General features: G+C 41.1%; 1 protein-coding gene across 7 annotated transcripts; it reads left to right on the top strand.

The window, feature by feature from the left end:
* The first annotated feature begins 140 nt into the window (after positions 1 to 140).
* On the top strand, positions 141 to 12190 carry LOC115782588 (gastrula zinc finger protein XlCGF57.1-like). 7 transcript variants are annotated; one of them, XM_030732885.1, is made up of 6 exons: positions 141 to 347; positions 4347 to 4480; positions 7281 to 8233; positions 8307 to 8484; positions 8598 to 8726; positions 10280 to 12190. In XM_030732885.1, exons 2-6 carry the CDS (start codon positions 4363 to 4365, stop codon positions 10969 to 10971), a joined length of 2070 nt encoding a protein of 689 aa, XP_030588745.1. In that variant the 5' UTR covers positions 141 to 347; positions 4347 to 4362; the 3' UTR covers positions 10972 to 12190. The 7 variants fall into 7 exon arrangements, with proteins under 7 accessions (XP_030588745.1, XP_030588710.1, XP_030588719.1 ...); XM_030732850.1 differs by having other exon boundaries at positions 8595 to 8726; XM_030732859.1 differs by having other exon boundaries at positions 141 to 722; positions 8595 to 8726.
* The last annotated feature ends 1058 nt before the right edge of the window (positions 12191 to 13248 follow it).

The following is a 13248-nucleotide window of genomic DNA, read 5'->3' as shown; positions in this document are numbered from 1 at the left end:
GTTTTTTTATTTTAAGAATGACTAACCGCTATGTAGTTTTAACATATTTCATCATTGTTTTGCATGTCTGTGCATTAACAAAAAGCTCCAAAAGCGGTTATTACTGAGGCTTTTATTGTGATCCAAAAGGCCAACCGGAAGTTCCGACGGTACTTTAAGCTAGAAGCTAAAGCTAGAAAGGTTGTTATCAAACGCTTATTTACCTTAACTCATTAGTTGACATTAATTTGACACACTGTTTGAACACATGAGCATGAACCTGAGAGTGAAGTAGAAATATTTCCAGGTCGTTGCCATAAACTTCTGTCGAGCGACTACTTTTTACCTGAGGGAAAGTCTATGCAGAGGTTGGTCAAAACGTCTATTGTCTGTTGTTAAGCGTTAGCTAGCTGAGTTAGCGTGGTTTGCGGAGCCGGGGGCAAGTCTGCGCAAATGTATAATTTTAACGTCCAAGGATGAACCGGTGCGACCTGTTATTTGTTGCTGAATATCGGCTGTAGCTTAAGGGGACTGATAGCTGCTTGCTAAGATGAGCATAGCTCGTAAACGTTAGCGGATCGCTGGAAAATAACAGCAGATGGAGGTGGTGGCTGACCAAAGCGCTGGTCACCGCCGCGTCACGACTCAGACATCATTCAGCCTGAGGTCAAACTGTCTGTACTGCTGCGTGCATCTGCTCCTGCTGTGATGGATATTTATTGCTACGATATACACACCAACAGGTTAGTCAGTTAGCTGCTGCTTAAGTTCAATCATGATTAATGCAACACTTCATGGATGGAGCCAGATGAGTTCTGCAGAGCTAATGCTACTGAGCTAGCCGAGCTACTCAAGTTGCCACAGATGCAAGATTAGTGGTTTCCCCAATGCCGACTGCTTTAAAGCTTGGTCAATTATTTTGACACAAGATTCACTGTAATATAGATCCTTAGAGAGGCAGCTCAGATTTAAAGGCTGGGTCCGGTTAACCTTCTCTACAGGGAAGCATCCGACCTGCCTAAGTGTCCTTGAGCAGCACGATGAATGTCTTCCAGGGTGGAGGTAGTGGGCCGATTGTGACAAGAATGCTTTTATTATTGAGCTCCGGTTATAGATAAATCTAAAGTTAAGCAGAATGTATAGAAATACAAAGAGCAACAGTCACTGTGTAAATCCCAGTTGATTATTCGTGGCATTAATTGATAATAACCTTATGAGGAAATCACATCTTGGTTCAAATAAAATGTGTGACTCATTATGAATCATGACAGTATCAGAAACAATAGTTTAATCATTAGGGATGTTCCAGTTGGGAAATTCTGGGCCCAGACCAGTTTCTAACAAAAATGTTTTTGTTTTGTTTAGCTGTTATTCCCTCTTTTGTGCCAGAGAAAAAAAATCTTCATTTAAAAAAAAAAAAAAAAAAAAAAAAACTATTTTAAACTCTTTCTGCTCTTCATCACACTGTCTTTGAAAATTTAGCAGACATGAAATCGAAGGTATAGCATAAACATCGGCCACTGCCAACAGTAAATCTCATCTGCCAATCGCAGTGAGCAAGGACATTGGCTGAGGCCGATATTTGGCTGATTTGCCGTATTAATGCATCCCTAATACATATCTAATTTACTGCCGCCAGTATGTCACACTTAATTCTGATAAACATATAATCGTAATTACAAGAACACTGAATATGTTATCCACAGAGAAATATGTTTTTAGTACACAGCTCTTTGCATAAAAGCTCATTAGTAAAAGGCCTGTGGTTGAGTTGTATGTTAGTTAAACTTGTACGTTAGTTAGACTATATGCATCTGAATATTTCAAGTGATTTTTATAACACTGACTTAGCAGGTTGGCTCACTTTTCTCACAGAGGTGTGATTATGGTCTTCATATTAAAATTTTCTAACTGTCATAGACTGTATTGCCAAAAGTATTCACTCACCCATCCAAGTCATTGTATTCAGGTGTTCCAATCACTTCCATGGCCACAGGTGTATTAAACCAAGCACCTAGGCATGCAGACTGCTTCTACAAACATTTGTTAAAGAATGGGTCACTTTCAGGAGCTCAGTGAATTCCAGTGGTACTGTGAAAGGATGCCACTTGTGCAACAAATCTAGTTGTGAAGTTTCAGTCAACTGGTAGTGGCATTATAACAAAGTGGAAGCCATTGGGAATAACAGCAAAACGCAGCCGTGAAGTGGTAGGGCATGTAAAATCAGAGTGGGGTCAGCGGATGCTGAGGTGCATAGTGCACAGAGGTCACCAACTTTCTGCAGAGTCCGTTGCTACAGACCTTCAAACTTCATGTGGCCTTCAGATTAGCTCAAGAACAGTGCGAAGAGAGCTTCCTGGAGTGGGTTTCCATGTCTGAGCAGCTGCATCCAAGCGGTAAATCACCAAGCACAATGCAAAGTGTTGGATGCAGTGGTGTAAAGCACACCACTGCAACGGAGACGTGTTCTCAGGAGTGACGAATCACGCTTCTCCATCTGGCAATCCAATGGATGAATTTGGGTTTGGCATTTGCCAGGAGAACGGTACTTGTCTGACTACACTGTGCCAAGTGTAAGTTTGGTAGAGGGGGGATTGTGGTGAGGGGCTCGGCCCTTTAGTTCCAGTGAAAGTAACTCTTATTAAGGGCTCTAGCCAGTGGTTGATCGCCCAGCACTGCGCCGTGCTGAGGTCGCCATGGGCCCGGCTGAGAATTTCACCGGTTCACTATTGGAACTGTTCTGTCACTGCAGTTAGCAAGCAGGCTTGCACCCCACACACTCTGTGCAGTTTTTTGTTTTTTTTCCCCTCTGGCTAGATCGCTGCACTATAATATTATCTCACCACAATTTGCAATCTATCCCTGGGCACGGTCAGTTTCATTCACAATGTGCATGCGATCTCGCGACGGTCCTGTTCGTGCTTGATTTTGCGAGGCAGAATAGCAACCAATGTGAAACCAAGGGGGAAGTAGAGGGAAAAGGGAGCTCAAGCTTGTCTTGTTTCTTGTCTTCATAGACTCACAAGGATAACACACTGACGTGTTGCTCAGTAGCTACAGGTAAATGTGCATCTTATTTTCAGAGCATTGTAACACAGTCTAGAGCAGGGGTGGGCAACTCCAGGCCTCGAGGGCCCCTGTCCTGCATGTTTTAGATGTGTTCCTGAGCCAACACACCTGAATCACATATAGAAGTCATTAGCAGGACTCTGGAGAACTTGACTGCATACTGAGGAGGTAATTCAGCCATTTGATTCAGGTGTGTTGGATCAGGGACACATCTAAAACCTGCAGGACACCGGCCCTCGAGGCCTGGAATTGCCCACCCCTGGTCTAGAGGAATCCACGCTCCCTAGTGTCATCAAGTCACATGGTTCAGTCAGATTCAGGTGCCTTCAATGACCTGTAGGACCAACCATTATCCCAGAATATTATATACATAATATTGTCCAAATTCACCATCACTCAATTAGCAAGCTGGCACAGCATTTAGCATTAGAAAGCTAAATAGCATTAGCAGGCTAATGCTAATCACCCCACCCCACACACACACAGATGCACGTGCCAGGCTGAAATTTCTCTTCTGGCTAGAACCCTGTTAATGCTTCAGCATACCAAGATATTTTGGACAATTTCATGCTCCCAACTTTGTGGGAACAGTTTGGGGATGGCCCCTTCCTGTTCCAACATGACTGTGCATCAGTGCACAAAGCAAGGTCATAAAGACATGGATGAGCAAGTTTAGTGTGGAAGAACTTGACTGGCCTGCACAGAGTCCTGACCTCAACCTGACAGAACACCTCTGGGATGAATTAGAGTGGAGACTGCGAGCCAGGCCTTCTCATCCAACATCAGTGTGTGACCTCATAAATGTGCTTCTGGAAGAATGGTCAAAAATTCCCATAAACACACTCCTAAACCTTATGGAAAGCCTTCCCAGAAGAGTTCAAGCTGTTATAGCTGCAAAGGGTGGGTTGACATCATGTTAAACCCTATGGATTATAAATGGGATGTCATTCAAGTTCATATGCATGTGAAGGCAGACAAGTGAATACTTTTGGCAACATATTGTAGCAGGGCAGAGATTTTTGCCTTTTGTCTAATTAGGCTTTTCTTCAGGATGTGCTGATCCAGATCTAGAAAATAGAGAGAGAAATTTGACTGGTATTTTTTAGGGCAAATTTATATTTATAATAAATAAAACTAGTCTGGCAGACTGGATGGATTCAGGGCCAAATCAGGAAATTTAGGTTAAATTTAGGTTTAACATTACAGGTGTGATTTTGGCTTTTGGCCAACTGCATATAGTAGTTGCTGTAAATTTTTATTTTGGTGTTTGTTTACTGATAGTTATTCACCTTTACCAGGCTGTATATTTGAGAGATGGGCTCTGAAAACCCAGAGGACTTTGGACCAACTGTGATCCTCGCTGAAGATGATCAGCAAGAGATTGGAGGGCTGATCAACTCTGATGGTGAAGAGGTTGATTTCTCAGATCTTGGTGAGTAAATAAAATGACAGCAAAGAATAGACCAGTGACAAGAAAAATAAATGCCCTGCACACATTAATTCAATACAACAGCTATGTTTTAAATACTGTGTGATTAGTAAAAGTTTACATTTTTGTGGTTTGTGGTGATTTCCTGTGTGAGACCTCTATTTTCCTTTTGTTATACAGTGTGATTCAACACAGTAGCAGTACAGCAGTGTGCTGAAAATTGACAAGTTACCATTTCAGGCACATTTGCTAATCTAATTTATTGGGAAAAATCCATTTAGACAGAGAAGTCTCATCTGTATCTCCTCCATCTCATCTCTTTGGCTTTCTTTCACTCAAATTTAGTTTGAAAGAAAGTACAGTTTAATATACTTCTGGAGAAAAAATATTTTTATAGGTCCTGCAGCTGCTCCTATCCACCACTAGTTTGATAAAAACACAGCCTGCTTCTAATACTAACACAAATTGTTAGAGAAACACCAAAATGAAAGATGTGTTTGGTGGATTATTTCTTTGTTGTAACAATGCTTCTTGGCAATAAATCTTATACTGTTGAAAAGCCTTTTTTTTTTTTTTCTTTCCCCCCCACCATAAATGGTGCCACATTTGTAAGGAAAATGCATTTGTATATTGAGCAGCAGAGTTGAGTATGTGGGTTGCACCCATGAAAAACGTGCTCTGCCAATGCCAAAAAACTTATTCTGCTATTGACTTGTTTGTTGTTGTTTATTAGATTGGATGATTGAAGTCTGAAGAAACAAGACATATTGGCAATTTAATAAGTTAACTACTCTGTAGGGGTGAGCGTTGTCATCTTGGAGGAAAGAGTTCGGTCCCAGACTGTGGAGATATGGGATTTCCACTGGTTGCAGATCTCCATTTCTCTCTCAACTGAGATTCCCTCCAATGATGACGAGCCTGATTGTCAGCACCTGGGATACCAGAAGCTCAAAACAAGAGTCAATAGCAGAATAAGGTGTTTGGCATTAGCAGAGATTGGGTAATTGCATGCATTTTCCTTACAAATGTGGCACCATTTAAGGGGAAATAAACAGAATTTCCAACAGTATAAGATTTATTGCCAAGAAGCATTGTTACAACAAAGAAATAAATGACCTAATCATTTCCCAGCTCATCCAGTCTGGATCTGTTCATAATGGCCTCATTTTCCCAACACGATCTGCATTCTTTAATTAAAATGTCTCATCCTCCAAAACTGTACTGAAATATTTAAAACCTATAAAGCTGAGACATTTCTGAGAACATGTTTGCCTTTATTGGTAAAACTTTACATTCAAATCAGACTTGGAAAGCTGCTCTACATGTTTTCAGCTAAATATGAAACAATGACTGAACTCTGACCTTTAACAGTAAGTCAGCGAAACATCTCTGCTGTGGCTGTCAGAGAGCCATCATCTACTAGTGAAGCTGATCTTGGATCAGATTAGAAACGCTTAAACCAGAAATATTAAAGTAGATTTTCTGTAAATCTCATTACTCATTTTTATCCCGTAATGGCAGAAATAATGAAATTCGCAATAAAAAAAAAAATCAATGAAGTAAGGTTACTATTCCATCAAGAGTCCATTTTTACTGAATATTTATTTAAACAATTAAATGCCCATAAACTGAACTGTCATAAACTGCAGCAAAAACAGTTGTTATGTAATAATAAACTGACCTGAGGTCAGCTCCACCCCCGGGGTCTGCTGCTGTTTGAGTCACTAACACACAGGTCCATCAGTAAACTCAGTCTGAGCTGTTTCTCCACATTTTTATCTTCTTTTTGAGTCTTCTGCATTTTGTCCGTCAGGCTGCAGCTGAATAATTAGATTTTATAAATCAAATGTAAAATTAGGATTCAGCTTCATCTGATGATGATGATTGAAGTTCTGTAAATGATGACAGTAAACATTATAAAAGAAATTATATATTTTATAACAAACTTTTATTCTGTCTATGATGCTGACAGAGTGGGTCAGGCTGATTAAAGTGACTCGTCATGCTCCAAACTGACATATGCGATCCTCCATCCATCTGATTAAAATGGAGGCTCCACTCTTAATTTACCCGTTGCCATGGTGAATCATGGTGTCGGCGCTCCATTGATGATGGCTTTCTTTCCTTACTCACGCATGCGCTAAATCAGGATGAACATACTCAGAGTTGATTGAACTAACTCTGATCAGCTGTTCTGGAATGGGAAACTCAGAGTTGCCGATCTCAAAGTTGGTCAACTCATAGTATGCATTTAGACTCAGTTTGTTGAACACGCTTCCTTGAATAGGCCCCGTGTCTAAAGCTGGCTAGGTTGCTGTCATTGCAGTTCCTGATATTCTTAATAAGCTCCCTCTCCAGAGAGTCTCTCCTCCATTGTCTTGGACTGCTCTTGGTAACATAGAGCAGGATTATAAATCCAGCTGTAGGGCCACACTGACCGCAACCTGCTTCAGGTGGGGAACTGGTTCATCTGCTGCAGGCTGCAGAGTGGAAAGAGGACTATCGTCAGCAGCAACGTTCTAGGAACGTGGAGCTGGAATGTGTGTGCAGGATGAGAGCTCATTGGAGAGGCTGCTTTGCAGTGGGTTCACCTTACATTTGTTTTTTTCTTTTATAATACCCCCCATGAATTAGAAATTTAGTTACACTTATAGCTGATCACAGAAATCAGCACACTTGAGGGGAAATTTACCAGGGAAAATAGGTTTTCTCAATATCTCAAATGTAACCTGATTTCCGAAGTGCTTGTAAGCACACTATTGATTGATTCTTGTTTGCCAATCTTCTCTCTGTTTTCCCACAGGAGTGAATGCTATCCCTGGTGTTGTACCTGCAGATGCTCCCTCAAAGATATTTGGTCCAAGTGAGAACGAAAAACCACCTTGTCTTCACAGCTGCTCGGTATGTGGGAAAGACTTTCCTTATGCCTCTAAGCTTCAGCGCCACCTACGTACTCACTCAGGAGAGAGGCCTTTCCCGTGCTCCATGTGTGAGAAGAGATTTCCAGAAAAGGGGCTTCTCATGATCCATGAAAGGGTCCACACTGGCGAAAAGCCATTCCCATGCACTTTCTGTGAGAAAAGATTTGCCAGTCAAGGGGAGCTCCGGCTACACCGGCGGACACACACCGGTGAGAGGCCTTATCACTGCTCTATCTGTCTAAAGAGCTTTTCTCGTCACTGGCACTTGAAAACGCACTTGGAGGCGATGCACTCCGAGGTTGTCGCAGGCTTTACGAGGAAGAAATTTCCTTGTTCAGATTGTGAGAAAAGTTGTAACTCAGCTGCTGAGCTGAGAGATCATCAGAGGACTCACACTGGAGAGAGACCTTTCCAGTGCTCATTCTGTGACAAACGCTTTGCCTTGTCAGGTACACTTGTAAGACACGAGCGTCTCCATACCGGCATCACGCCTTATCACTGCTCTGACTGTGGGAAGACATTTGCACAGCAGTGGACACTGACTACACATATGCGTACTCACACAGGAGAAAAACCCTACAGCTGCACGCAGTGCGACAAGTCTTTCGTTGCTCCTGGAGAGCTTCGGAGGCACATGAGGATTCACACTGGGGAAAAGCCGTACACCTGCACAGACTGTGGGAGGCACTTCTCACTGGCAGGAACTCTTAGAAACCATAAGCGTTCATGTACACAGAGCAAGAAGGAATCCGGTACAGAGGACGTCCCGGACCTAGATCAGGCTGCAGCTGAAGAATCTTCCCAGCAAGATCTGGTCAGCAACGACAGCTCTGAGGTAGTGACAAGACACGGCTATTCAAAAGTAGAATTTGTGTGTTATATTTGCTTCACTTTATTTTTATTTTTAGGTGTCTGTCAGTCAGAGTGTGCCTTGTACAGCTGAGTATAATTCCTCAGAGGGTTTTAAAAAAGCAGCTCAGTGTGAAAATGCCCCGAATGGACCCGTCGACCAGCCGGACAACACTGCGCCCACCCCACATATGAATGTAATCGTGAAAGAGGAGGAAGAAGAGGAACCATTGTGTGGTACATAAACAAGACATTCTAGATTTTTGTCTGGTAGATTAAAAGGCGTGTGAATTCATTTGATGCTCATCTCTGATATTTATGTGTTGCTGCTTTTCTGTTTTTCCCAGTAGAAGAAACTCCAGAGCAGGTACCTGTTGGTGAGGACTGTACTATTCCAGAAGAAACTGAAAAGCGGCATCAGGAAAGCAGCACAGAAATTAGTGTTACAGTAAAGGAGGAAGAAGAGCAGCCTCTCAACAGTAAGGAGAATACATGAGAGCAGATGCTACTGCTAATTGGTTGCCAGTAACTGGGGTGCAGTTTCAGTTAATATTAGGTTAACTAAACCGGCTGGGCAAGAATATGTTCTTTCTCCCAGATTTAAAGTAGCATTAAGTAACATTATGTAGCAGTGACAAAAAGATATTTATAGGTTCATATTGTACATAATTTATCTGGGCTTTAACTTTGATTGGTGAAGGCTGTTGGATGACAGCCTGTTTTTTTTGGGGGTTTTTTTTGTAATGCAGCAAACATCTCAAACCAGAAATGTAATTTTCCACATTAACAAGAAACTTGTTAGGTGTAATTCATTTAAATACAATTTTGTTTATGTCTTAGAAATACTGAATGACAGATGCAGTTTCCTGCACCAAATTTGTACTGCAACACACTTTACCAGTATCTAGTGGCTTAGTCTAGTGTTTGATTCAGATGGTTTGATTCAAATGGATACCATCTTTTTCCACTGAGATGTCTAGCTTGAAGCTGATGGGTCTGTGGTGCCATTACATATGGCATGCAATACAACTATACTGACCATATACTGGGCATTAAAATGAAAAGCTATCACTTGTCACTTCTGTTGTTAGGGTAAACATAGCTAAGGCCTCAGTCACGCAGACTGGTTGGTGACCCCCTGGCAACCTCCAGTCGATAGAGAAGAGTGTCTATTCTCCAACTGGTTGTTGTGCGAAATGGGTCACAAGGAAAGTGCTGCACCAAAAACCATATTGTGATTGCTTTGGTCACTAGCAGATTGCTGCAGTTGCTTGTAATTTGGATGGACAATGCAGACTTATCTGCAAACACTTGTCATTTAATTTACAATCTGTAGGTAAACTTGAAAAGGTGCAATGTAAACTGGAAACAGAGGACATTTGCCTTCAAAGTTGTGCCTTACCACTGTGACCAATGGATTTCAAAAGATGCAAATTTTTCTTTGAAGGCGATTGTTTTCCATTTCCAGTTTGTGTTGCACATTTTACAGTTTCACTACAGCGTGTTGAGTAGTTTGCAAGCGTTTGCAAAAAAGTCGGTGTCTTCTATGCGAACTATGGGCAACCATGGCAATTTGCTAGTGACCAAAGCAATTGCAGGAGGGTTTGGGTGCAGCACTGTATACTTTCTTGTGACCGATTTCATGCTAGTGACTGCCAGCAACCTCCAGCATGTATTTTCCTTTGCAGCCGGTGGTTGCCAGTTGGTCATTGAATGGTCTCTAGATCTGTGTGACTGGAGCCTGATCAAGTGATATAATTGTGGCAAGTAAAGTCCTGCTGCTTGTTTTTAATCAGCTTAAATATTTGGTGCAACTCTTCTTTTACTAGTTAAAAAGTTGTCTCAATGAAACTTCTTGCACACAAGTACACATGGATCACTTGCTTTTCTAGTATAGTGAGTAATGTCTCCACAGGTGAAAAGTTTATTTGTTGTATTATATTTATTTGTTATTTTGTATTATATTTGTTGTTTTTGGACATTGGTGTTTTTAAATGACTTGTTTCAGCTCTTCACATTTATGTTTCCACAGTGTCTGGAAAAGATCCTGATTGTGTTGCAGACAGTGAAAAAGAACACCCTCAAGCATTGCCAGTGCGGGAACAGTCAAATAACAATGTACCAAAGAGCTCTTACTGCTGTGGCCTCTGTGGAAGAGACTGCCACAAGATGTCTGCACTTCAGATCCACATGCGAATTCACTCTGGAGAGAAACCGTATCGTTGCACTCTATGCGGGAAACAGTTTACCCAGAAAGGTCAACTGAAAGGTCACTATAAAGTTCACACAGGAGAGAAACCGTTTTCCTGCCCGGACTGCGGGAAGAGCTTTGCTCACTCGGGGGCCATGAACAGACATCGGCTCACGCACACAGGAGAAAGGCCCTACCACTGCTCCAAGTGCGACAGGAGTTTCAACCAGTCTGGTCGTTTGAGGGAACATGAGAAAATCCACTTAGGGGAGAAGTTTGACTGTCCTGAGTGTGAAAAGAGTTTCACACGAGCTTCAAGCCTGAAGAACCACTTCAGGCTACACACAGGAGAGAGGCCATATGGCTGCGACATATGCGGGAGAGGCTTCAGCCGCTCACAAAGCCTGAGGCTCCACAGACGAAAGCACGAGCAGATTCAGACTGAGGAGCAGTCTGTGAGGAATGATGACTTTTCACAAAGCGACGATAACTCTCCAATTAACATGTGCATAACAGACAAGAAAGATGGATGATGTATTTATAAAAGGCTACCAGTAGTATTATTAAGACTTCGGACAGTAAAACATAAACTAGATGATGTGGAAGTAAGGGACTACCTCCGTGACTAAAACTTCATTAAAACTTTTGTGTGGTGGTTCACACTAAAGATGGGCAGCACTAGTCCACTGGGTGCTAGTCATCACAATAAATGTTAGTGTGATAAGTAAAATATTAATATTTTATTAATGTACAATGCCAGTAAACTGTTCTAAGATGTTACGCAGGAGTGCAACCCCAGCAGCACTCCTCTCTTTCTTTCTGTGACAAGAACCTGAAAGCAAGCAATGTGAAAAACAAGCAGATGACAGACGCACTAATCAATGTGGTCTGGTAGCATTTTGATCTTAAAAACAAACGGCTGCACATAGTCAGTGGCAGTGTAAACTGTCTTAGCAGTGCTAACGTTAGCCACACTTGGTAAACTAATCTTGTACACTAACGTGTGTGTGCAGTGCTGTGCACGGCTCAGTATCACACAGCTGCATTAAAATACCTTTTAACTACTAAAGAATGTGATTAGCTGTTTTAAATGGCTTTCAGATCCATAAGCAGTATATGTGCGTCCACTAGATTAAGCAAAGTTTTGACTGTCGTAAGTGTTTTCTCACTTTGAGATTGGCAAACTGGTCTGTTTTTTTTTTTTTTTTTTGATCTCCCATTTAATCAAGTAGTAAATTTGCCTCCAGGATCATCCCTAGTTTACACAAAAATTATTAACATAAAAAAACAAGTAACTCCCTGAAAAGTGTGGACAGATCACTAAAAAGACCTACACCAAGTGACGTTCTGCAAATAACAGCAGCCAAACACATTTTCACTAATTTGCGAAAAGTCTTGGAAAATGCTTAAATTCTACATGTTAGAGATTACATTTACTCAGCTCTGTCGCTCATTACCTGTCTTTGAGCCACTGGAATAGTGCACTCACATTCATTATAATAAATGACTCTATGGTTACATTTTCATGCAGTATTTGTTATCAGACTTATAGTGTGTGGATATTGGGTTGAATATTTTTGTTACAGTGGCCATAAAGCAATTTAAGATTAAAGGTACCATATCCTCCAAGTCTGTGATACAAAAGGCAGTAATTTGAAGCCATGTAGATGATTAATTTTGCCATGTGCTGCCTCTGTCTAAATGTGTGGGACATGTTATATTGAACAATAAAAGTTCTAAACACTACTTTGCTTGGGATTTCAGGAGCGTGGTCAAATCATTAAAACCCTCCATCCCACTTGAAGATTTACCTGGATATGCTAAACAGGTTTAATATTGTTTTTGCAAAGACCAGCACAATGTATTTTATGACAAACTTGATTTTTTTTTAAGCTTGTGGGAATAGCGTATAATATAGATGGATCCATTTTCTTCTGCTTGTCCAATTCAGGGTCTGGGAAGGACTGGAGCCTATCCCAGCTGGCATTACGTGAGAGGCAGCGTACACCCTGGACAGGTTGCCAGCCTGTCGCAGGGCTAACACAGAGAGAGACACACAACCATTCATACTCACATTCACACCTGTGGGCAGTTTAGAATCGCCAATTAAGCCTGACTGGGCTTGAATTTTTTTGTTACAGCTCTTTGGTAAGTATTTTGTAATCACCAAACAGAAGGCTGTTTAATAACTCCAAAATTGTAGCTTCAGAAATGATCGGTGCCATTTCTTACTAGAGAACATTTTTGTTTTGTTAGGTCTTTTGTTACACAGATTCAGGAGTTGTGAGCTCCATACAGCTGCACAACTGTCAGGTGTGCATGTGTGGACATACATACATATGTATGTACTGTAACTGTTACTTGTAGTCACTGCTGTCTATTGCTGTAGATTTGATATATTTATTACAAAAATGAAAATTGTACTATATCAAACGTAGAAAACCTAGTCAGAAAACATTTACTTGTTTGGCTACTCTGACTAAAGGCCCTGGATTTTTTCCATTCGTAGTTATGTCTAATTGGCTACATTGGAATTTTTCTCACAGACTTCAAGTGGAAAATTGTAACACACCACAATATGTTTAAGAAGAAGTTTCTTGTGCTACTAGTACAGCCATTCAAATCTGATCGATCTACAATCATAGTCCTGATGGAGCAGACTTTTAATAATAAGCTATATTTCCAAGCTTAGACTTATGTTTCTATTTTAGTTATTAAAATGCAATATTATTAAAATAAGTTTTAAAACTGGAGATACCTAGTTGTTTTGGTAATATTTTATATATATTAGTAAGTGACTGCTTCTTGGT

This window comes from Archocentrus centrarchus, chromosome 1, assembly GCF_007364275.1.
Source record: "Archocentrus centrarchus isolate MPI-CPG fArcCen1 chromosome 1, fArcCen1, whole genome shotgun sequence".
Lineage (NCBI taxonomy): Eukaryota > Metazoa > Chordata > Actinopteri > Cichliformes > Cichlidae > Archocentrus > Archocentrus centrarchus.
This window is presented reverse-complemented; position numbering and strand designations above follow the sequence as displayed.